The 26,114-nt window shown below is 36.4% G+C and overlaps 1 protein-coding gene across 2 annotated transcripts in view; it reads left to right on the top strand.

Annotated features, from left to right (window-relative positions):
• The window catches only part of RAPGEF6 (Rap guanine nucleotide exchange factor 6), a 230,283-nt gene that overhangs the window by 39,219 nt on the left and 164,950 nt on the right, over positions 1 to 26,114 (top strand). For both annotated transcript variants that reach the window (XM_067566525.1, XM_067566522.1), the window contains exons 2-4: positions 6,763 to 6,833; positions 7,240 to 7,296; positions 10,034 to 10,117. In XM_067566525.1, coding sequence (XP_067422626.1) covers positions 6,763 to 6,833; positions 7,240 to 7,296; positions 10,034 to 10,117 — 212 coding nt within the window. The remainder of the gene's footprint in view (positions 1 to 6,762; positions 6,834 to 7,239; positions 7,297 to 10,033; positions 10,118 to 26,114) is intronic.

Below are 26,114 nucleotides of genomic sequence, written 5' to 3'. Positions count from 1 at the left end.
CATTATAATGAGATTATAATGCATTATAATGCTTGATAGCATATGTATTTAAAAAAAGCCTTTTTGCACAGCTGGTGTGTTATACTCTGCTGAGAAACTGCCAAGACAGAGCATGGCCCTGGAAATTATTAATAGTTTCCATTCCATACCAGGATTAAAGATATTGGCAAATGCAGTGGGAAGTTCACACAATAGCAATCGTTGTTAATAATCAGTGTTTATAGAAGATGTAGAATATGAATGCTCTATATCAAAGTACTGTCAAATGACCACTCTACTTGATAGTATATTTGGAATCCCTTTCCCATGAACTGTCTTTCTGTCTGTGTATTGTTTTAATTTTCCATTAATTTTTTTTGTGGGGATGCTTAGTAGAGGTGGAATGGGAAAATCCTCACTGTGAACATCCTGGTCTCTAGTGTTTGAAGGCCATAATAAATACTTGCCTGAGATGATACATGTTCAGGAGTATAGCCCACAGAAGCATTTCAGATCTGGGCTTTTCGGTGAGGACAAACTATGAAGGGATATTTTTTCACCCTAAAGCATACATCCACTATGAGGGGATCAAGGGGGGAAAAAAAAAGAGCCAAATTATATCAGGACCAAAGCTGTGCATAACGCTTCCCAGGCCTTGAATCTGTATGTGGTATTCCTGTCCACTTTGCAATACCCCACTTTTTTGCTTATCCCACTAGAATCACTGCACTTTCTTCTGTGTCTCCCCCACAACCTCCCCTACAGAAACCTTCCTGAGCTAGATTGTTACATTTTCCACATTCATATGTATTCTAATAACCCAGTTTTACTATGATGACTACAAGAACCTAATTGGCTGGCTGTGGCCGAATTGTGGAGTACTTACCAGGAAAAGTAGCAAAATACTGTATTATTGGGACATGGAAGTTTGTCATCAAATGACCTTACTTGTATGTTATACCTGTTTCCTCTACCCTCTCTCGGATTTGCCTTTTTAGATCAAAGCTTATTGGGGTAGGGACTATGCTGCATTTTATTTTAAAGCATATAGCATGTTGTAGGTTGTTCTGGAAAGAGAAACAATAAAACTCCACAATAAGCATTAAATTCCCCAAAATGATGTGGTGTGTGGGACTGTAGTCTAGAGGTTGAGTTGGAAGAGGGGAATTGATCCTAAAGTTCTGTCTGTCAGATCTTTTGTAGAAGGAATTGGGTGGACTGAATGAATGGAGAAATCTACTGGGGATTTTTTGAGGGTGGCTGAGGCTGTTTCATCTTAAAGAAAGGTGACGGTGGTGGGGTAAGGATTAGACTGCAGTGTAAACAGGAATACATAAACGCAGGAGGTACTTCATGTTCTAATAGTAATATGATTAAATAACAATCTGATATTTACTCACATTCCCTTTAACACACCAACTTGGACACCTGCTCTTCTCACATCTTCTTTCTTAGGCTCATTGAAGGGTTAACTGTGATTTCCAGAGTAGGGTATGAGCATGTTACTGTTGTCATGCTGATTCACATGAACAGCAAATATTAGGATGCGTCACCAATTTCCATACCTGCACAGAAGTAGTCATAAGAGTTTGTCTAAAGAAAAACAGTCCAGAACTAGAGGACTGGTTCCAAAAATAAGGGAGGCTTTTGTTATGGAAAAATTAATGCATCAGTTTCGTACCCAGCAAAAGACAGAGGATAAACAGATACTTAAAAATGTTGTTACCATTTATTCAATACTCATACAACATACATTTATGTGCATAAAAAATCCTGTATATCTGTCCTGTTGTGTTTTTTTGTTTGTTTGTTTGGTTTTTTTTTTTTAAGTATTAACATTTGATAGACATATACTGGGTTTGATTAATATGAGTAGAGTCAATAGTTTCATTCAGTTTAATAAAATCAACAGAATAAACACTTCCTAGATGGTGCAAGAAGGCTTACTCTGTAATATAACACTCTGTTAAACTGAGATTTGATCATTAGTTTAGTGAATGTTTCTGTAAACAAACAAACAAAAAAAGCTCACTTGTATTTTGTTTCTGATATTTAGATGGCAGTGATTTAACACTTCATAAATATATATATTTTTTTAAAGTTTGTCAAATCTGATCTGAAGACAAACCTGCTTTGAGACTAAAGGGCTTTAATCCACCTGAAATAATAATTCATGATACTGGTTATAATTCTCCAGCTAGTAGTGAATGCAAAAACAGATGATACATTTCTTCTGAACATGCTGAAATGTCATGTGGGCCAAATCCAGCCAAATCCAGCCCTGCTATAAGTGGACACAGGTACATTCACATCAGTGTGAAACAAGACTGAATTTGGCCCAGGCTTTTTCTATGTTTTAAGTGGGGGAGTAGTAGAAAGCCAATGCATTTATTTCCTGGAGTTCAAGTCCAGAACAGATCCTTATGATGATCTAGTTTGACCTCCTGTATAGTTCAGGAGTACTTGCTGTGCAAGAGCTTAAACCAGGTTTAGTGAGGAAGGTATAATAAAATCCCTGACTGACTTCTTGAATAGAGGGACTGTAAAATATTGTTATTAAGTAACTTTGCCATCTAAAGTTTTAAAATACAGCCATTTTGCTTAGGGCATTGTAAAATTATTTTGGTAACTTTCCTATCCTTTGGACAATCTTTCACTATCATTTCCCTGAAAACCGGCCTTTCTCATGCATTCTTTTACCTACAAAAATTGTAAATTGCAGAAAACCTAGATCTTTTTAAGTATTGGGGTATATCATATTTTCACTATCTTAAAAATTGCCAACAGGGAAATAAGTATTCTTTTAACATTCACATATATTGATGTAAATAGCAGGTTTTTAATTAAACTGGAGGTTTCTTTTTAGGAGATATCTATTGTTAGTTAATACTTTGTTTTCCTAATGCTTGTGTTACTCTTAAAATGAAGGAACACTACAGATTTTAATCCTTCAACATAATGGCTATTTAAAGGTCTAGTTGGAGTGGACCAGATCACTAGATGTGTCCATGCGTATGAGCAGTCTGAGTGGTCATTTGTATATGGAATCACTGTGACTTTGCACTTTTTTATGTATAAATTGTATATAGATTTAAAAAAAAAAAAAACAAGTCTTCTTGTTCCCAGCTAGCCAGTATGACTTTTTAAGTGTCTGTTTTCAACAACTGTCTACAGATTATAGGCAGAGCTGGTAATAGTAAGGTTGCCAGACACTTCTCATAAGACCCTTGTTCCAGTTTCTTATTACTTTGTAAAACTTTAACCATTTAGTCTGAAATTTTCCATATCCTGTCTCTGCCTCATGTTGCCTTTCCCCCACTACCCGTCCCTCACAGAAAACTTCAACCAAAGTGTCCTACTTGTTTCTGAGATCAGACTAGGAGAAAATACATTGTTTTGCCCATGTTAAAAATAATATTGGCAACCTTTTCTTTTGAACAGTTTTAGCTTTGGAGCAGGGATTTAAAATATGACAGGGAGATACAGTGTCTTTGTGTTAGAGTTGTACCTTTTGCTATCCTTATAACAATCTGTCAAAACTTGACCAGGCTATAAGCCTCTGAAAAGTTGCATTTCGCCCATACTCAGTAGAGACTTTCAGTTTTAGCAGCTAAAATCTCCAAAGATTGCATCCTCACTGAGCATGCCCAACCTATCATAGCTGATAGTGCTGACTAGACTGTGCATGTACCATGATCATCCTCCCATTCCCCCCCCCCTCCCAAGAGCAGCTGAGTGGGTTTTCTTGCCTTCCTTGCAGCATCATGGAGGCACAGTTAATGTTATAATACTAAGACTTAAAAAGGTATAATATTAGGAGGAAAAGATTGAGAGGTTGGCTATATAGATAGTAAGCACATAGCAAACCAGGATGTAAATCAACAATACACTAGCTTGCCTAACAGTAACTGGCCATGTGGACCTTGCTACCGTGCATTAAGAATTCTGTAGTGCACTTTTTACATACTCATATTCAACATTTAACTTCAACATTTTAGTGCACAGTAATAGTTTAATAAGTGACAGGTTAGTGCACTACATATTCACATCATGGCTTGCCACTCACTAACTCTCCATGTAAACAAGTCTTGTGTCAGCTCGTTGCAATTTGCGGCTGGTATGGGTATCCAGTGCATATAAGGGTAAAAGGGACCAGCTCCCAAAAGTAAATGAGACCTGGAATTGTGCTGGTGGTCTTTTTGCTTATGGGAAGAGGTGAAAAATGAAGTGAAAAATGGAGGTGAATGCACTGAAGTCCTCCACTGGGAAACTATCCCTTGTCTCCATGCAGGGAAAGTGGAAAGGATTTAGAAGCAACTGGACTCCTGAGGGTGGGCCCAAGCAGGTCTACAAAATTATAAGTTGTATGGTGGAGTCCTGAACACTGCACTAGATCTAGTTAAATGTCTGGTATGACAAAGTGACAGGTGGGGCACATAATGCGCCTTTCTGCATTCAATAAATAAAGTTGCAGCCTACAACTTAAAATCCATCCTGTGCATCTGACGTTTATTTGCCTGCATGTGCTGATCAACGCTACTTTGTCAATAGAGAGTGAATGTGTTCTCACAAATTGTTAAAAAGCAGTGGAAGCTCTGAGTTTCAAAGGTTACTTAAAATACTTTATTTTTGGGATTTAAGTAATACTAATAGATTAAAAACACATACATTAAATAGTAAAATATGTGGAGAAAAAGATCACTTTAGAAGTTTTATTCTTTCAGTTATAAGGTAATATTATGTATGACCCATTCTTATACAAAAGCTGAGACTACAGTATTGAAGTAATTATGCTAAAATAAACTGTGGCCTTATAGTGTATCATGAAGATTTTTTTAATTTTGGTTGAAGGCTTGTTTTTTTCAGTAGTTACATTTGATTTTCTTCAAAGATTACTTTCTGTAACTAGTACATTAACCTAAAGTTTCATCATACATTGAACTGAAAAATATATGTCACTTATTGGGATCACAAAAAAGTCTATCTATATTTTTGTGTGGAAGAACATATTTACAACAGAACCTGTAATAAAAGATGGTTTAAGATTTAGGTATGCAGCATTTCACCATTGGAACTTTAAATCATGCTAATCAGCCCTTTGATTGATAGATGCTTTAGCTTTAGATAAATAGCTTATTAAGCAATCAGTGACTTCTGCAGTTTTCACAGGTTTTGGTTATAGCATTAGGAATCTGAAAGTGTAATAAAACTCTCATACAAACCATCCATGACCTTTTTTTTTTATGGAACAGAATCCATATCCATCATATTTGTGAAGCTGAGTATTAAGCCAAGAAACTTCTCAAATAAAGCTACTGTAAATTCCAAATTCCTACACTCATGTTTTATTTATTTGCATATGTTTCAGAAATAACATCCTCTGTCATTGGAACGCATGTTTTCAAATGTTCAAGCTGGTGAGAGTTTTACATATGTGTGTTCCAGAGGGGTAGCTGTGTTAGTCTGTATACAGCAAAAACAATGAGAGTTCTGTAGCACTTTAAAGACTAACAAATTTAATTTCAGTAGGCATAAGCTTTCATGAGCTTCAGCTCACTTCCTCAGATGCAGTTGGTATTCTGAAGCTCACGAAAGCTTATGCCTACTGAAATTAAATTTGTTAGTCTTTAAAGTGCTACAGAACTCTCGTTGTTTTGACATATGTATGTGTATCGTATGGATTCAATGTTAGCTAACAGCACACCTGTTTTGGATAGTAAATTAAATGCTGAATAGCTCTAGTGTTTTTTGCTTGAGCATGTGGTCTACTCTATCAGCACAAATATTTTTGTGACTAAAGAGAATTTTTGTAGTGAGAGGTTTAAACAGATGTCTCATGATTAGTATTTTCATGTAAGGTTCAATCTTGAGAGTAAAATTTGGAACTTTTCATGTTTTAGGGGTAGCATGTTTTAATTTGGTGACTGAAAAATGTATTAGCTGCTGTAGCCAAACAGCACATTGTACTTCTAGCCTCACAGATGTGTACATATGTATGTTTAATGAAGATAATTGAAGAAAGCTTGCTCACTACTTCCAGTTATTACTAGAAATAGAATTTAATTCTTTAGTAATAATAACTCATAGTGATAATCTGCTGCCTCTCTGGTGATGGATGGTCTGTGCCGACAAGCATTTGATGTAAGGCTCAGTCCCAGTAAGCAGGTCTCTTGCTTTCAGTGCTGGCAAGGATTGGGAGTATCTTGGAGCCTGTGTGCTGGAAAGGGGAGGAGAAGGCAGTGCCTCAAAATGCAACACTTCCAATTTGACTAAAGAGCATCATTCAAGTGTTTCAAAGGGAATACATTGTTTGGATTCTGTCCTGACTCTTTGTTACTAGCATGCCTATGTGATTTGTGAGCAACTTCCTCAACCTCTCTCTGGCTCTTCTGTAAAATAGGTGTAATACCCAATGTGAAAGTGATGGTGTAAGGCTTCGGATGTAAGGCACTATGTTATTTCGTGTCTTCTACTTACAGTACAGCATGGTATGTGTTTATTATTTTATATAAATGCTGTAAATGTAGATGCTATGACTAATAAATCCGTCAGGATTTTGCCCATGTAAGTACTTAAGTGTTAGTTGCAAAACAGTTTTGTTGTGTCCACTACTTATAGTAAGTTGGATCTACAGGTTTGTATTTGCCCTGAACTGTTTCCTATTCTATTTTTTTTGTTCTAAGTTGTGTGTTTAAAATTGTATTGCATAACTTTGGTAGATATTGGGAAAATGATTTACATTCCTAAATCTGAATATAAATGACATTTTCTTTTTGTTTGCAGGACTTAAATACTATCTATTCTTATCTTCATGGAATGGACATATTGTCACATCTCAGGGAACATCAGCTAAGGTAAAGGGTCAAGTGGATAGCATAGTCCAGTACAAATTAAATCCTGTTTAACTTTTTGTTGCAAATACTCTAATAATATGTGTGTTCCAATGATTTTAATACATGTGAAATAAGAGGCAAACAAGACAAAGCACAAAATATGCATTGGAAATACCTCAGTTTTTATTCTGTTGCTATGGTTAATCCCAGTGTGTAGGAGTCATTTAAATATTCGGAGAATATGTTGTGTGTTATCTATTTGGATAATGAGAATTTTATTTAAGTTTCAGTTTGATTCAAGAAGCAAAGCCAAATTTGTAGTCTTTCATATGACTTTCCTGATACTTAAAGAAAGTATTGCTGAAATTAATAGATTAAAAAGCATTTTTAGAGTTTAAAATCTAAATTTAAGTTTCATTTTTCTCAGAATAATGTCTTCAAGTGCCCGCTATGAAAGATACAAGGGCAACCAAGTTCTTTTTTGGTAAGTACATTTAAGCCATTAGTCCTTCACTCTCATAGTGGAGAAATTTAGTACTTGCTTGCATGTCAAATTATATGTATTATCACAGATCCTCATGAGTACCCCTTCCTGATGGCTGACTAGGACTGCTGTGAGGGGAATCCAAGCCTTTGTTCTGGATTCCCAGGGTGTTACAAGTTCCTAGAGCTTGAACAGAGTCCAGCCACTGCTCAATCTCAGGGTCCCTAAGCATGCACTCTCACGGTGCAGACTTTCTATCTGCATCCTGAGTGTTGGAATCCTTCTAGGTGCAGCAATGACCTTCAGAGTCCCTGGTACTTCAATACCCTTTTCTCATAGAACTGTACCCCAAAAGGTGTGAAGCTTTCGATTCACAGTATCACGCAGGGGTATGCAGTAATTGTGAAGCAGTCAACATACACACATACTGCCAAGTCTAACATCTTTATGCTCTTTTATCCTTAATCACATAAAGCACCGGAGAATACAGATCATACAAAAAAATAAACATCTGAAACCATAAATGCCCCTCACTTCCTAATTTATCCTTCCCTTGTGAGAACTTGGAGGGCCATCTGAGACCAAGAAGGTAGGCTGGCAGACAGGGTCCTCTGTGCTCTTGCCTACCCTGCCCTGCAGTAGCCTCTCATATCTTAATCTAGTGCAAAATGGCTCACTCTCCCTCCCTTTATAGGCTCCTGCTGCAGTCAGCTGCTTCTTTTGTTTTGCCTCCTGGTAACTTTCCATTACTTCCAATCCCTATCTCCCTCAGACAAGAGGAGGAAGTGACTCCTACAAAGTAGAGTTAACTCATTGACTCAAGGTGTTTCACTATGAAAGACCATTGTTGAGTATTTATCATTCACCATTGTCTCTGGCCTGACAGAGACATGACATAGCAACTTCATGTTACAATTTCATATAATCATCTATAATTCAGAAATGGCACAGAAAGAACCAACAAATTGTTATATATGTACACTATCTCTTACTATAATTGTAAATACAAATTATTGGACCAACTTCTTTTGGTGAGAGACAAGCTTTTGAGCTTACACAGAGCTCTTCTTCTGGTGACCTTGAAAAAAATCTGAGAGAGAGAAAAACAAAACTGCAAACTCTTAAAAGAGAGGGGGTTTGAACTGAAGGACAGTGAGGAACTGAGGGACAGCATCTAAGTGGCATGCTGTCTGCGAAAGATTGGATCTTGTGTAAGAGAGAAGGCGTACTAGGAAACTGTCCAGAAACAGTAGGAAATATGTATTAGAAAAGAAATTTATAGAAGGGTAAGGCCTGAGATTGTATCTTTGTTTATTTTCTGTTTAACTTGTATGTGTTTGCTTTTTCTTACTATTTCATCTTTGAATCTATGATTTTTCTATTAAATAAACTGTGTGTGTTTTTAGTACAAGCAGGTCTCTGGTGTGCAAACTTTGTGGAGTGTGTCCCTCAAAGTGAACTGATAATTGGGGGCAAGTTTCATTCCTTTGGGGGTGACGAAAGGGAAAAAGTCTGAGTGTCTGGTGATTAAGAACTCAGGAAAATGGATTTGGAGGGTACTGGAAGGCGTTGTTAAGGTCACCCTGCAAGGAGTAACTAAACTGGTGGAAGCCAAGGTTGTAGGCTGGCTACTTCATGCTTGTAGGCTGGCTACTGGTGGCAGAGCTCTGAGCCATAGCAGCATAACATTAAGACACCTGAAGTTACAAGACAGGTGATGATATAACCCCTTACTGGTCTGGGTGATTCCCAAAACATCACAGCTCCTAAGCTTGTCTCTTTCAGCAGCAGAAATTGATCCAATAAATGATATTACCTCACCCACCTTGTCTCTCTAATATCCTGGGACCAACCCAGCTACAATAACACTGCAAATATGTATATTAGTCACTTTGAAAATTAAGTGGTTATACAAATATATAGGTTGATATTTTCAGAAGTGCCTATAGAATTGAGCCACACAACTCACATTAAGTATGTCTATGTGTGCGCGTGTCCCAAATATATTTTTCAAATGCAGATAGAGGACACATGAAGAAAACCTAAGATGCTCATGGAAATGGTATTGGTGATGCAGTAGATGGCACTCTTCCCTTGGAGTTGGCACTGACCAATTGCTCTTCAGGTTGGCAAGGGGCTTGATTCTTTGAGAAGCCCTCTAGCCCAGGAAACTTAAAACATTAGACCTGACTGTTTTGTAATTGTAAAAATTCTATGTCACTTTACACAGTGTCTTTGCTAAACTGCTATTTGGACAGTTAAATAGTTTATCTAATTTAATCTCATAGTTTGTTGTGGGATACACTATATTTTCTCACATCCTGTTCTAAACGTCTGATACGTTATTGTGCACTTTTAAAATGCTTAAGAATTCCAGTGCAGGGTGAAATGATTCTTGTATATGTAGTTTATAACAGGCTTTGGGATGAAACTGTTTTTAAATAAAAGTTAACATAATTTTATTTTTTAATATTCATTTTTTTAATTGGCTCAGAATGTTCTAAGATGTAGGGTAAAAGTTTAAAAATCTTTACAGGCCATTCCATTTCAATTTAAATGAAGACTCAGAAACTGTGATTTGTGGCAGTGTATCAGCAGTGTTCTTGGACTTCAATTTACATTCTAAATCTTTATGTATGGTAAAATGTGGAGTTTCAATACCATGGTGATAACTTAGATAACCTATTTCATATTGCTCTCAAATAGATGATGATATCAATTATTTTGATTCCTACAGTTCAGAAACTATTGCCAGATGTTGGTATATTCTTCTTTCTGGATCTGTGCTTATGAAGGACTCCATGTTTTTACCACCATGCAGGTATGTACAAGTTAATTGAACTGCTTAAAGGGTCATTATCAATATATATTTTAAAACACTTCCTTGCGTATTTTAAAAAGATTACTTTTATTTTTAAATTATTAAAAGTGATATAAAATTGAATTTCCTCTTAATTATTTTTGCATTTTTCTCTCCAATTGATCATTGAAGATCAACTGTAACTTTCAATTTACCAGACTACCTTTTTAGTTCTCAGTGTGTTAGAATTCACATAGCAAACACTGCATCGGCGGTGCTTTTACTTAAAAAAGGCTCCTGTTGACTGTATTTTAAATTAAGGTAAAAGTTTCATTTTCCTTTGAGCTCCTTAATAAAATCTTATTTTTACAAAATCTAAATTTTGAGTCATAAGAGTTGACATTGTCCTTTTTCTCTTCAGAAATGTGACTGCATACCAGTCTTCTAAGTAATGTGGGATTATATTCAGTAGGAGTATGTGATTTTTATATGAAGTAGAAGAGGACTGGTGTCAGTCATGGTGAAAATATGACAAAAGTTTGACTGTATTTCAAACCTGGAGCACAATGAATATTATGTGACCTGTTTAAACTGAAGCATAACAGTTGATTTAAATTAAACCTGGGTGCAGTGTGATATTCTGTTTGACCTTGTATGTCATTCTGATCTTTTACTTTACTTTGTTATGAAGCCATTCCAGACATATGATGCGTCTTCAGGAATTGTAGTTGAAAAGCATCACATTTTGCAAATTTTGAGGAGGAGATATAATTTAAGATTAATAGCTTCTATATGAAGAAGCAACTTGATAGTTAGTGTCTGATGCTTTGTATGAAAGCCTTCCTTTTATGTCTGGAATCTGTGTGTGGGGATTGGGGAGGGAAGCTAATATAATCTAATATTCACTAATATAGTGAAATAATGACAGTGTAAATCTATAGTCATATTGCTATGGTGGCAAAATGTCAACATGAAGGCCGTGTTGGTATGATGTCAAAATTGTGTCAAAGGCTGACCATTGTGACTATATTTTTTTATAATTTCAAAAAGTAACCTTATTGAAAAAATGGGAAATTCTTGAGATTTGTGCCCCTATAACTTCAGAGATAGTACTGTCTATTTTGTGACCGCCAATGCCCACAAACAGTAGATGTTAGACTGTGATCCAGCAAACTGTTAAGCGCTGAAGTCAAGACTCATTATGAAGATCTGCTGCTAACAGTTCATTTTTTTAAAGACAATGCATTATTAATGTCATTGAGTGATCCCACTTGCCTTTTGCATCTAAAAAAGTACAACTATGCTATCTAACATTGATCAGTCTATGTTACCTTTAGTTGGTCTGTTTTCAAGCTATTGAGCTGATCAAAAAAGAATGTGTTTTTGTGTTATGGCAAAAAGACATGTTTACATATTCATTACCTAACTTTCACTTCTGTGAAATAGGAAAGCATACGAAAAAGCCCTAGCTAATAAACTTAATTTCTTGTTATAAGGTTGATCCTTACCTTTGCTCTGTCAGTGACACCGACCTTGATCACCTACGTGTCCACTTAACTCAGTGTCATTTTTTCTTCCATGCTGCTTTCTATGCATAGGAGGAAAATTCCCCATTAAATCCGGTAAAACCACTACCTTTTCCTCTCATTTAAAAACAACCTGCATCTGAGGCAATGCTCACAAATCAGTGCTGTCTGGAATTAAGACGGTGACCGCTTGTATCTTCTATAATCATTGAGGCTATTAATATATCCAAATACACCACTATTACCATTATCTTGTAAGCCATGCCACCCAGCTCTTTTATTTATTCATCCTGCTATTGTAGCTTTCCATAATCCTAGAATGTGAGCTTTCAGAGATAGTGTCTATTCTAGTTTTACTTGTTTGTACACTGCACTAGCACAATGAGGGCATGATTCTTCATTGAGGCCTCAAGGCATCACTGCAATATAAAATAAATAGTTTATTACGATATACACATCTCTCCATAAAACTATTTTTCTTCTGTTACGGAGATGTTTGTTTTTCTTTATGCAAATTTTCTGTCAAAATAGTGTTTTTTACAAAAATCTAGTTTGTTAGTAATGCAAATTAGTGTTGTGTTGGGACTCTCAGTAGATTGAAATTGATTGAGTCCTTCATCAGATATTCCAGGATAAAATTGACAAAACAGATCTATAGGAAGAGTTATAAGATAAATGATTTCTTCAGAATGAGGTGCCTGGAACAACCAGCTTAAATAAATTGTTGTTCATCCTCATTGTAGGACAGAGATGTTTAACTACAGTGCCTCCTGATGCTAAATCTTGCCAGCTTTTTCATTATATCAACAGTTGTTAATTTTTTTTACACCAGAGAGAACATAATCGGTGACTGCTTTTTAGCGCATTAAAAATGAAATCCTAGCACTTGCCCTCAGACTGTTGGAGCAAGTTTTGAACAAGGAGAAGGTGAATTTAGTGCATTTTAACTTAATATATGTAGCTGTATATTAGCAAAGCCTCTGTGTACTACTAAATACACTTTTCCTGTTTATATCTATGTAATTTGTGTGTATATAAGTGAACCAGTAATTAACACACACATTGATCATCCTTCCCCACTTCTGCATGCTTGGTTAGGGCAAACTGAGGATCCCTGTAAGGGCTGTGACTTGAACTCAGGAGTCAGAGACTCTTCTGACCAAATATGTGTCATTTGCAGGGGAACAACTCTGAAGGGGTGTTTCCCAATTTTTTACAATCACTGCTAAGACAGCTGAGTTTAAGTTGAAAACAAGTAATAATACAAGGGCCACAAGTGAGAGATCTGGTTTAGGAACCTCCTATCTAAGAGCTTGCCATGTTTTTGAATCCTGTTTTGGACCAGCTGGTGAATGTTCGCTTCACTTGGAGTTGTTGAATATCCCCCATGAATATTCTATTGGCTATGTCTCCTGCCTCCAATGACAGCTTGCTGGTGAAGGTGGGCTTTGCTTGCTAGAGTTAATTGCTGAGCTTTGGTGCCGAGATTCTTTAGTGAAAAGGTTTACCGGCCCAAAACTACACCTAATCAATTTCTGGCTTGCTACCATTTGATTTCTCTTTTGCAAGAGAAATGCCAGGACTTTAAATTTTAATTCACAATGGTGTAGACCTGTCTTGACATCCAGTTTGGGCAGCCTTTGATGTGAGTGAAATGATGGGAAGTGCTGCAGCCTCAAGGATGAATCTGCTGCAGGCTCAGGGCCTTAGATTTTAAGCTACGCGAGGAAGGGAGTAGAACCTTCAGTTACAATGTACAATATTTAGTACAGTGGAACCCAGATTTGACTTGACCTCTGGAGAATAGTTAGGTTAGTGTGCTGTGACCCCTGCTTTTGTGTTGAGTAGTATTGTTTATCACCTCATGTTCCCATCTTCCCATGTTCTCATGTATCCACCTGTTGTCTCTTGTCTTCCGTTTAGATAAGTTTTTGGGGTCACGGGCCATGATCCATGACACGGGCACCTGGGTGCTGCAGCAAGAAAAATAATAAATAATGGGTGCCACTTTAATACTAATGTTGTTTTCTTTTCTCACCAGTGCAGACTAGTAAGTTATTAGAACATAAGAACTACCATACCAAGTCAGACCAATGGTCCATCTAGCCCACTATTCTGTCTTCTGACAGTGGCCAATGCCAGGTGCTTCAGAGGGAATAAGCAGAACAGGCAATCATCAAGTGATCCATCCCCTGCCCCCCATTCCCAGCTTCTGGCAAAAAGAGGCTGGGGGCAATTCAGAGCATAGTTTTACATCCCTGCCCATCTTGGCTAATAGATATTGATGGACCTATTCTCCATGAACTTATCCAGTTCTTTTTTTTTTTTTTTTTTTTTTAAACACTGTTATAGTCTTGGTCTTCACAACATCCTTTGGCAAAGAGTTCTACAGGTTGACTGTATGTTGTGTGGAAAAAATACTTCCTTTTGTTTGTTTTAAACCTGCTGCCTCCTAATTTCATTTGGTTACCCTTAGTTCTTGTGTTATGAGAAGGAGTAAATAACACTTCCTTATTTACTTTCTCCGCACCAGTCATGATTTTATAGAGCTCTTTTATAACCCCCCTTAGTCTCTTTTCCAAGCTGAAAAGTCCCAGTATTATTAATATCTCCTTATATGGAAGCTGTTCCATACCCCTAGTCATTTTTTTGTTGCCCTTTTCAGTACCTTTTCCAATTCCAATATATCTTTTTTGAGATGGGGTGACCAGATCTGCACGCAGTATTCAAGATGTAGGCATACCACAGATTTATAAAGAGGCAATATGATATTTTCTATCTTATTATCTATTCCTTTACTAATGATTCCCAACATTCTGTTAGCAGGAATGACTGACAGTACTGGAATTTTTGGCACCATTGACGTTTTATCTTCACTTCCTACAAACACATTGTTTAGTATACAGTTTGACAGGAGTAGGCAGGCTTAAAATAAAATAAACTTTTGTTTATATATATATACACACTGTATTTATGTTTGTGCACTCAAATCTTATGGCAAGAACTACTAAGAACTTACAGGACTGAAATGTTTTTAAGCTTAGTCTCTATCTACAAGCAGGAAATTAAAATTTCTACCTTTCTGGAGTGAAGTTCAGCAATGCCTAAAGTTTTCACAAGTGGATATTTGCATAAAGCCTAGTTAAAGACTGCATTGAAATGGTTTGCTTACCTGAATTTAAGGAGTGAATCATTTAAGTGACTTGTATAAAAAAATAAATTGTAAGTCTTCCATAAATTATTAATGAGATTACAACTGCCTGTATCGTGGATAATGAGGGAAGGTGGCTGTTATAATAAGGGTCAGAATGTTCTGTTGTATGAAATTGTTTACAGTCTAAATCATGTGGTTCTTGGTGTTTCTTGGGTCTACTTAGGTAGTGAAATCATCTGGGAAGGAAATGAACATGCTTTCCTTTGGGGAATGAGACCATGTGCATTGATGCATAAAAGGCCTGAAAGAAAAAAAATTGAAGCTCAAATACCTGCAATTAAATTAATAACAGTACTTTTTATTATTTAACTATGAGAATGAAAAGCTTTAGAGATATTGGGCTCTTGTATAATCATATAAAACGTTATAATTACTTCTCGCTCATCTAAGAAGAATGTTAAACTTCTCCATAAAAAGAAAAAAATGGTGGCAAAAGAATTGAAGTGTCTCCACCCACAGTCAAGTAGAACTAAAAGAAATGAAATTACCTATTAGAAATGCCACATGCTTTGCAAAAGATATTTGGTAAGAAAGGAAAAGTTGATGTTCAAACTTGTATAGCAGTGTAGTTAAACAGGCTCTGCACAGCACTCTGATCTTAATTTAGCATTTCAGAGCAAATTTTTTCATGAACTATGTTCTCTAGTTACATTAAAAGTCGCATTGTGTTCATATTTGTGATTTAAGTGATCATGTGTGCTTATGATAGGATACTTATGCACTGAGATTTTCAAATCCTATTTACTGAGTAAGTATGTATTTGGAATTTACAGAATGTAAGTACATTAATATATTGCTATATATACTGTTTACAGTGTCATAGCTGCTTGATGATAAAAAATGCATTGTTTTATACACTAGATTTTGAGACATGTACCTGTCTAGAGAAAACTGCGTTGTGACAGAAGATAAAGATTTAATGCTAATTTATATTTTAGCATGGATATTTATTTACATAATTAGCTCTGTTTCTATGTGCCTTTTTAGTGTTCTCAATCTTGTTTGTTTATAAACGTCTCAGCTCTTCGCTTCAGTTGATGTTATATATATATATATATATATATATATATATATATATATATATATATATATATATATTTTATTTTTTTTTAAATGTGGTATGCTCAAGTTTAGGCTTAACTAAGATAGAATGCCAATAATATCTGAAAAAAGAATGAAGGTTATAAACAATCAGAATTGACAAGAAGACTGCAAAAGTATGAGTTGGATGTGGTGAATGTGTCAGGCCTGATAGGAGTTGCTGACACACAGTAGTGAACCCTTTGCTAGTTGACACCAGTGGGCCTCTGTATCACACTGGTGGTGGCTGGAAGTTAAATAAGTATTTTACATGTAGACCTATATCTTAGTTTCAAATTTTACATAAGCAAGTTGCTGATGCAATTAAGTATTCTAATATTTAATAATGTAATGAAATTAAAACATTCAGTACTTACAAAGCACATGGCATCTTCAAAGCACTGTGCCAGTGTTTGTAATTTTAAAAAGTAATATGAGGAAAGAAAAGCACTTCAGATGCTGCCTATTGACCCCAGTTCATTTGTTGAATTATCTGTTTAAAATAAAATATTCAGAAGAGGCAGGAGGAGGTTGAACCCACCCAGTATAACTTTCACCTCTCTCAGACCTTGTGAAAGCACGTCTGTGCAAAGGCCAGGTGTTTTGGGCTCTGTAATGCCTAGGTGAAGACAAGGAGCAAGTAAGTGGACCTTGAGAAAAGCTATTTTTTCATTTAAGCAGACCTCCGCAAAGATTTCTGGTATAACGGAATATTGACTGTCTTTTTCTTAGGTATACCCCCACTGTATACTCCCAGCCCTTTCATGAGAGATTTTGGCCAGAGATCTCATGGTAGCACAATTTCTCAGGGAGCCATGCTGTCATGGGTGTTGAGAACCTGAGCAATGGCTTGGAGCCACTTAAGCCTCTTTGTGAATGTCCAGAAGGCCATGGGCTTTCTCTATGGCTTTTGAGAATCAATTAAGTTGAAGTGCCTTGGTCCCAGCATGGGAAAGCAAACCTTCCTCCCCACTTCATTCAGTAGCTACTATGCAACCACACTATTGCATATTGCTAGGGTCTGGAGCTTTCTGTTTAACTTTGTCCCCCCCACGCTCCCCAGCTTTTCAAGTGGGAGAGTAAGCTCTAAGCTATCTTGTATTTGGTAGTAAAATTGGAGAAAAGTAATACTTTGTTAAAAGACTTGTATTTGCAATTATCATTGAAGATACAACACCAAACAAGATTATATTTTTTGGAGGAGGTGGTTTGTGGGCTTGTACTGAGTCCTGTGAGCTATCTAAAATGATACTGATCAGACTTCAGTTATTTACAGAGTACATCATTGTCCAGCTAAAATACCTGAGTCTGGTTGAAGAGAATACTGTTTATTAAATTGTGAAGAAGAGCTGCTGCTTTATTGTACAATATGAACATCTACTAGATTAAAAAAAAAAATCCAGTCAAATATTAATCCGTTAGGTCTTGTATTTTTGACTCTAATAGCTTTGTTTAGGATTGTAAAATATAAAAGCAGTAACAGCTCTGTATCAAAATATTCTGGTGGGAGGAGTTGCAGGGGTGGTGTTGGAAAGGCGTAGGGGGAGAGAAAGCTATTGTTATCTGTGAGTAATGAAAATTTTACAAATTCTTGATCAGTGAGCTACTGTAGACTATGAAAACAAATGTTGTGCAACATTTAAAACGGCTTTTTAATTATCTTCTAAGACAGCTCTTTTCCTAATACTCTAATAAAAAAAAAAGTTGTAAATTTAGGAATAAACCTCTTAAGGTGTAAACCTCTGTCTCCTTTATAAAATAAGATGCAGTAAAGACAACTAAACAAAGCATTGACACTAAATTGGTGACACTAAGTGTAGTAATTTACTGTCATGTAATCTTTATTTTCAGTGATTAGGCATGGTATAGAATCTGATCTAAATAATAAGATTTGTTTTTATTAGCAGCTACTATGGAAGGAAATCTGACTTGCCTTTGGAAATCTGAATCTATTGTTTATTTTCTGTAATGAATTATGTGGAAAAGAGGGTTTGGAGCTCATAATGGAATATATGGTCATTATTAATTTGATATCTCTTGAAAAATAAAATTTGTTTTAAACATGAGAATCGTGAAATGGAAGTTGTTAATCCTCCTGAGTAAAAATAAATTCAAGGGTTCCTTAAGTTTTTGGGAATGTCAGGGAGATAGAAGGAGTGATGAAAATTTTGCATGTTGGGGAAATTTTTACCAAAAAAATTGATCTGTTGCAGGAAGCCCAGGTTTTGAATTCCTCTTTTTGGCTGAAAGCTGGCTTCCTCATGTTTTGTTTCCAAAACATACTGCACATGAGATTGGTGATGCATTTTCATAGATTTAGGAATGTAATCAAGATAGTTATTGAATGTGTTTTTTAAAAATTACCATTTTAATAAAGCCCACTAAAATTTCTTAGGTTACAGATGGGCCAGAAAAAGTATTACTTCTGCTTGAGCCTTTGTCAGATTTAACACCCTAATACTATACTTGATTCGTAAAAACAAATTTACTTGTTTTTCAGATTATACAGATTTACGTGTTCATAAACTGTCTTTAAAATGGAGATTAATTATTTTCAAAGCTTGTATCCAGGAGGCATTTTGAAGGATGCTGCTATTTATAAGAAATGTTTTTATAGTATACATTCTCTATCTTATGAAAGCTATAAACCTCTTTAAAAAGGCTGGGTTATATTAGGTTTTCATACTATTTGAGCTTGCTTTTTGGGGCTTGGGGTTGAAAACCAAGTACTTTCAAATGTCTACAGTCCTTTTCTTGCAAACACTTTAAGCACATGCTTAAATTTACTAGCATGGGTAGCCTGATTTCAATAGGACAACTTGTGGAAGTAAAGTTAATCATGTGCTCTATCAATTTTATATTAAAATTTACATGAAGTGTGAGAAAATATGGTTAACAAATTCAGGCCTCATGCTGGATATCTACAGGGTTTAGCCAATTCAGTTACATTTTTAGCCATCTGACAGTGTAACTATGTGCAATCCATACATTTACTTGGTGTTCCGTAGACTTCAAATTAATCTTGTAATTCTCTAAAAAGTTAGGGGACGTTAGCATATCCACATTATTTAGCATCTTCAGTATACATGGAATGTAGGCCTAATTCATAAATGCTGGGGTATCCATATACTAATGTACCTTTCTGATGTTGAAGAATAACACAAGAATTCCTGGAGTAAAGCATAATTGTGTACCTGAAATTATTTAATGTGTTTTATTTAATTCAGAAATTAAATAATAAAGCTGTAATAACAGTAACCCCCCTTCCCCATTTTTGTATGGACATGTGGAGTGGATAGCTTACACTGCTGCTATTTACATTTGGATTCTCACTAACATTTTAATCAGAAACCAGTTTCAGGTGCTTGGACAAAAAAAAAAACGCATAAAATTTCATTTTTTAAAAAATATGTGTTAATTTTAGATGTGGTAGGGTAAACAAATGGACTTTGGTTTGTTTGTTTGTTTGGTTTTTTTTAAAAGTTGTTTCTGGATTTTGTATAATTAGTGAAGCATTGATAACTCTCATTTTCTCTTCATGGTGTATGTAAGTTTACAAATTGTTAATTAAGAACAGCAGTGAATCAGAAAGGAAACCATGTCTCCTGCAAATGAGGCACTTTACAAACAAAAGCCAATGAAAAGCAAAGACTTCTTTTATTATACAGAAGATATTTATCTTGTGACAGTGTTGCAGATCAGTGACCTGGTCTCACAGTTAACAATGTAGATCTTACATCTGGATATTAAGCAACAGGTGCACATACTACAATTATTTAAAAGCTTCACTCCAGTTTAGAGAACTGACTTTTCTGGGCTTCAGCAAGCAAGAAACCTGTAGACTATATGACACTGAAACAATGGACTTGTCAACCAATATCAGGATAATGCAGGAGATCCAGTGCCTATAAATTGTAACCATGATACTGACTCCTGAAAGAGAGAACAATCGCCATTCTCCTTACCACCTTAAGAATTAAATGCACAACTTTTTTCTGCAGTTTAGCGCTACCTCAATTTCTTCATACGCATAGACAAAATACGCAGCCGCCACCCAAGTAAGCGAAAATAATCCTCAGACCTAATCAAGGTATTGGGAGTGGGAGAGGTTCCTGGGTGGGAGAGATTGTTCTCTCATTTCCTGAGTGACACTCAAATATTAAGATAAATGAGGGCCATATAAGTAGTTACATTGTAGTGATCTGTTTTTAATGAGAAAAACATATTTCAAGTTTGGGGTTAGATTTTATTACTAGCCCTATATGTACAGGCTCAATATGAAAAGGCCTTTTATCCTGAGCAAGACAATTTTTGTGATATTTGGAGTTTTTTATTCAGTAGCTTAAATTTTTATTTTATCTCTTGCTCTTTTCACGCCAAATAAGATTTCTCTCTTTTCCATTTTCCAAAACATTGTTCTTTTTGCCTTTTCCCATTCCCTAACCTCTTAATTTGACTGAAGCTGAATTTATCTTATACTTTTAAACATTATATACAAAACTGTTACTATCTTATTTAGTTTGCAGAGTCTAGCTCTCATACATTAAGAAATGCCAGTTTTAAGGTTGCCAGTACAATCTTGATTTTGCTTTATTGTGCATCCATGTTATTATAATTTTAATTATATGATCACATTCTGCACTTTTCCCTTCAACTCCTCCTTCATTCAGTGCACAAAATGGGTGGTGTTCAGAGCTAACAGCTATTCATTTTAATTTTCTGATTCAGTTTGTGGCCCCTGCCTTATTTACTGAATGCTTATCCAAAACCTGCTATTAATGCACAAATATTCATATCCTTATGGTCTTTTGTAGGGTGCTCACTGTCGTATGCCTCATAAACATTAGTGAAATTATTTTTGAAATGGAGTTAAGTGCTTCATCTCCATTTTACAGTTGGGAAAGTTGAGACAGACTTGTTAAGGGGCCAGACGGTAAGATTAGATCTTGGGTCCTCCTGACTCTTAATTCTGTGATTATTCCTTCAACCCATGCAGTCTTATTGCCAAAGGTGCTGAGCATTCATAGTTCCTATTGACTGACTGCAGATGCAGTTGTCAGTGCTCAGCACTTCTGCATATCAAGCTCCAGGATTCTTGAGCTGAGCACCCAGAAAACAAGGAACATATAATTAGTGGCCATGTGCCAAAATTTTAATTTGTGACTACTCAGCATCACATAGGAAGACCGAGGCAGGTATAGAATGGAGTTCTGTGACATTCTCCTGCTTTAAGCCAATGAATCATTTCAATTCCTACAATCCTGGACTACATTAGCTGACCGCAGAAGGTTGTTAGCTGTGGGTGGGACAAAATGGGCAGCTGTGGCCACATGCTGGGTTGAGGAAGTGCTTGGGGGAGCCTACCATAATAGTGCCCCCCAAACTGGAGGGCTATGTACTGAGTCTTGGGGAAGGGAATTGTAAGGAGAAGCCTCTCTTTGGGTCTCCCCATCCCCAGCCTGCTTCTGGGTTCTTGGTGCACCGTATGTTGCTACCACTTTGGCAGCGGTTTGGACCTGGCCCTTTAGAATGTTGTTTTAGCATGCTTCCAGAATTTTGTAGATAACACAAGTGACAGAAGGAAAATTGTGACTTTCAAAAGGCTATATTCAGCCAAATGTGAACAGAGTATCATGGCACAAAGAAAAGGGACTAGGATTTTCTCCCTACTAAATTTTAAAGGCCTGATACAAACAATGGAGATGTTAGATCTTCTCAAGAAAAGATTACAAAAATCTTCTATAGTGAAAGCGTTAGGCAACCTAAATGTAAGGGTTTGCTACTAGCTGTTCCTATAAACAACAACAATAAACAATGTGTTATCAAACCGAAAAACATTTTTTGGTATTCACTACAAAAATACAGACTTAAAAACCTTGATTGTGTTGTATGTCTTACAAGGTAGGGTTAAAAGAAAATACAGTGGAGTAGAGTTAGTTTAGCAAAGCAAATAAATCTTAATAGAGGTCTAATTTATACATCAGTAAGGATCTGATTTTATGCACAATGGCAAGGTATATGAATGTTGATGGCTCACCATCTTGTCTCTTCTCACTGAGTACAGCAATCAGCATTATGAATTTAGGATAGACCTGGCATTTAACCCATACTGTGTGCTGAATTTTTTTACTTCTGTTTGTCAATCTCTTAACATGATCTCTGTGACCCAAGTTACATAAACATTCTGGAATTTAAGTTGAATAGAAAATATCCCTTTTGTAATTATGAGATTGTAATAGATGTGCTATAAACTCCTTGGTCAGTACTGTATTTTACTATGTTTGCATTATCATAGCACTCACAATGTACTGTATACTTATCTACTAATAATGACACATTTTTACATAAGCAGAGAGCCTTTAGGATAGATATGCACCATACTCCAAGCCATACAGATACCAAAAAAAAAAAAAAAGAAGCAGCAGCAAGAGACTGATGAGGATAGGTCCCAGCAGGGTAAAGAGACATGGAACAAAACATTAGGTATCTAGCGGTAGGAAAATAAGTGTGTGTGTGTGTGTGTGTGTGTGTGTGTGTGTGTGTGTGTGTGTGTGTGTGTGTGTGTGTGTGTGTGTGTGTGTGTGTGTGTGTGTGTGTGTGTGTGTGTATCTGTAGGAGCGCCAAATTCCACAACTGTGAAATCATGGAATCCACAGGGTTTTAACTCAGATGAATGGGGTAGTTCATACCTCTCAGAAATATTGTTTGTTTCGTTTCAAACTGTGGAAGGCCACACACCGTAAGAGTTTAAAAACTTAAAAAAAACTTGTTTACTGAGTATTTGGAGCACATTTTGTGCATGGGATGAATTCTGCAGCAAATTACACAGCCACAGAATTACAAAATACATGGGGCCCTGAGGATAGTATTTTTCTTTTATTGCTACAGCTAGCTATATACATAAAGGCAGGAGTTAGTGTATGACCTAGGAAAGCCTGGAGAATTGCCTGCCTTTTTTAATTCAAGTAACTGATGAACAACTATGTTAATTTATGAAATAAAAATAAATGTGTTTCACAAAACTTTATATGGAATTTTTTTTTGTAAACCGCAAAAATATTGAGAACATAATTTAATATTGTTCAGGTATAATCCCATGACTAACTCCAAATTAAACAATTATGGTTCACTTGTTATTGTCTTCAAGACAATAACTAGCCAAGTGAATATTAGGGCCCAGATTACTTAGCAAATTAATCTTCAGGTGAAAGTTCTGCAGACAGATAGCTAACTGATTGAAGCTGTGCTGTGCAAATATACATACATCTATTCTTCCACCTCTGTCAATAAGACTTACCTGAGTCACTCTGTCAGCACTAGTGGCTGTTACTGTTTATACATTTTCTTACTGGGATGGAAAACAAGATCTCTCCCTAAGAGTAATTACATAACTTATCCTGTGCCAACGTATCCTGTGTTTTCTCGTGTTAATTCCTATTTGGTTTATTGTATAGCATTATTAAAGCTCTTAAGCATTTGTTGAAATTTGCAGGAGGTTCATTACATGTGCTCAAGTTTAGCAGAACTCTAATTGATACAGCGCTGAAGTTAGCCATTTGTATTTCATTGAAATGTGTGCGGTAACTTATTAAAAGGAATGTGACAATGAGTATTTAAAAATGTGATAGTTCTGGGGGGGGGAAAGAATTCAGTAAGAGCTGCGATTTCACAGTACAATCAATAAAACAGCACATAGCATGGTCAATAAAGTAACTAAACTTGACTTTATTGATTTGCAAAAGTGAGTCATTTGTTCTTCAGGGGTAGCAATGAGCTTTGTTGTCACTGGAGCATAACCCATTCAAACTGAGTGGTCAGTAATGGTACAATACTTTGACAGAGTAAAACTGATTCTGTGAAGAGGTTGACCTTTCTTACAGTCAGTACACACTTTGCTTTCATTAATGTGTAGCCTCAACTACTCAATTATCATATGTTGCAACATCAGTAAAGAGATGCATTTGTGAATGGCTGAATCTTTATGCATGTATTTATATAAACAAAGTAATATTTTGATGACATTGAAATTATATTGATCATACCCCTTGAACAACTTTTTGGATAAAATATAGTTTACTCATAACTTATATATACACGTATGTGTGTAGGAAAAGTATTTACCAGTTTTTCCTGTTTTTAAAAGAAAAGTGAAAAATGCTAAAACTGTTAAAAAATACATTATACTGTGGTGTACACAATATATAGCTTTACAATGATGTTTTAAAATATTATGGTCAACTTTTAATTTCACATTGCATGGGATTGAAACTAATTGAGTGAACTGTTTAACTTAAAATGTTTAACCTAAAGGAGTTTGTTTTAAATATTTTTTATAAGCCTTCATCTTTAACACATCTTTGTATTCAGATATCATCCTAAAGTTTAAATAGATATTAAACTATTGTGCATATGTGGTAAATAGGAGCAGTATCGTTAAGAAAAAAATAGTCCTGTACAGTGCAGCACCAGAAAATCTCACTGTACACTGGAGTCTAATAGGCAATCACTCTTGAAGGAGAATTAATTTATTACCCTATAGCTAATGAAAGAATTTCCCCAGTGTTTTAGAAGAATTATTTTGCAGAAGCACAGGACACCTTGGATAGATACTGTGGCAAATTGCCAGCTCTGCTACTGAGAGTCCCATGCCTTGCCTTCTCGTGGAGGGTCCAGGTGCCACCTGTTGCCCCTGTTTCTGGGCATCGGCCCTTCCGGTAGCACATGGACGAGGAGAAGGAGGAAGGGACCTGGGGCCGCCCTCTACTCCGGGTCCCAGCCCAGGAGTCCTATGAATAGCAGCTATGTGCTGCTGACAGTGTTTGCGGCTGCAATTCTTTCCCCTGGGCTACTTCCCCATCTCTGGTCTCTATACCTTTCTCCTGTTTCTTCGCTGATTCTCTGGTCAACTACAGCACTTCTCCAACACTACTGCCAGCTCTCCTTCCTCCCTCTGTCTGGCAGGTGTTTCTTCCAGGTCTCTGGCTGGGCCTTAATTGGCCTCTGTTGCTCCTAATTGACCTGTAGTAACACATGCACAATCCACAGGAACAAGGCTTTGATCATTCTAGGATTTATATATCTCCTTTCTATCGCCCTCCTGCTGCCCTCTTACCCTGCCAGTGGTGTAGCTGTGGCCCACCCACTTTAGAAGCAGGCCCATCTAATCAGTTGTGGAAGTTCTGCTGCTGATGCTCCACTTAAGCTACCTTGGCAACTGGAACATTGGGCAGCTTAGTTTCTTGGCCGGTTGCTTCCCGAACTTCTGGCTTCCCGGTCACATGGCCGGAAGCTGGAAGTTCAGGAAGCACTTGTTTTTTGTCCGGTTGAACTTATGCCCACTCATGTCAACCACAGGCCCTGCCAAAAAATCAGTTTTGGCTCTGCCCCAGGACCCTGCTGTCTCACAATACATTAAATTGTGGTGCAGAAATAATAAAATGGAATTCCAACCAGTCCTGACGTAGAGATGAACTGCTTGAATTTCCCTATATTTTGTAATAGCATGCATCGTGCAAAGAGTGGGTAAACAAATTATGACCATGGGAAGTTGTTTGAGTTGCTGATGTCTGGGTCATGCACTGTGTGGAAGAAGCATTACAGAAGGCATGAAATTTAGCTAGTAGCTGCTAGTGTGGATGTCCCACTCTGAAACTGACACATTTCAATGTGGAAATCATGCTGTAACAGTTTCTTTATCATTACAGTACAAGGAAGGAAAATTTTAATCATTGTCATCATAATTCCATGGCAGTTGTTTCATTTAAAGACTATATTTTCTATGATACATTATTAAAATCCAAAATTTGACAGTTCAAATTGCAATGCTGTGACTGGTCATTATGCTTTATCATAATGACTGTTAGGATTAAAATGTTAATTTTGTTGCTGGGAAGGATCTGAAGTTTCACTAAAATAACTGCATGAAGCTGTCTTACTAGTTATCTGTGTTTCTGGGACATAAATTTTAAAATTTTCCACCTAAGTTAGTTCATCCTTTTCCATGCATGGATAGCTGATTTATCCCCTTCACTGTTTTGGGAAAGTGCACATGTCCCAGTATGAGTTTTCTGTAGGTTGCCCATTCATAAGAATGTAGTGTCTGTTGTATCTAAAGGTGCAGATATAACTGATAGGTTGATGATTTGCTCTCCCTTCCCTCTGTGCTGCAAAGCAGTTGGTACTTATCCTGTTTGTTTTC

The sequence above is a fragment of the Emydura macquarii genome, unplaced genomic scaffold (assembly GCF_026122565.2).
Source record: "Emydura macquarii macquarii isolate MOO-44397 ecotype Brisbane River unplaced genomic scaffold, CSIRO-AGI_Emac_v2 contig_2768, whole genome shotgun sequence".
In the NCBI taxonomy this organism is placed as follows: domain Eukaryota; kingdom Metazoa; phylum Chordata; order Testudines; family Chelidae; genus Emydura; species Emydura macquarii.
Note: the sequence above shows the minus strand (reverse complement) of the source record. Positions and strands in the feature narration are given on the sequence as shown.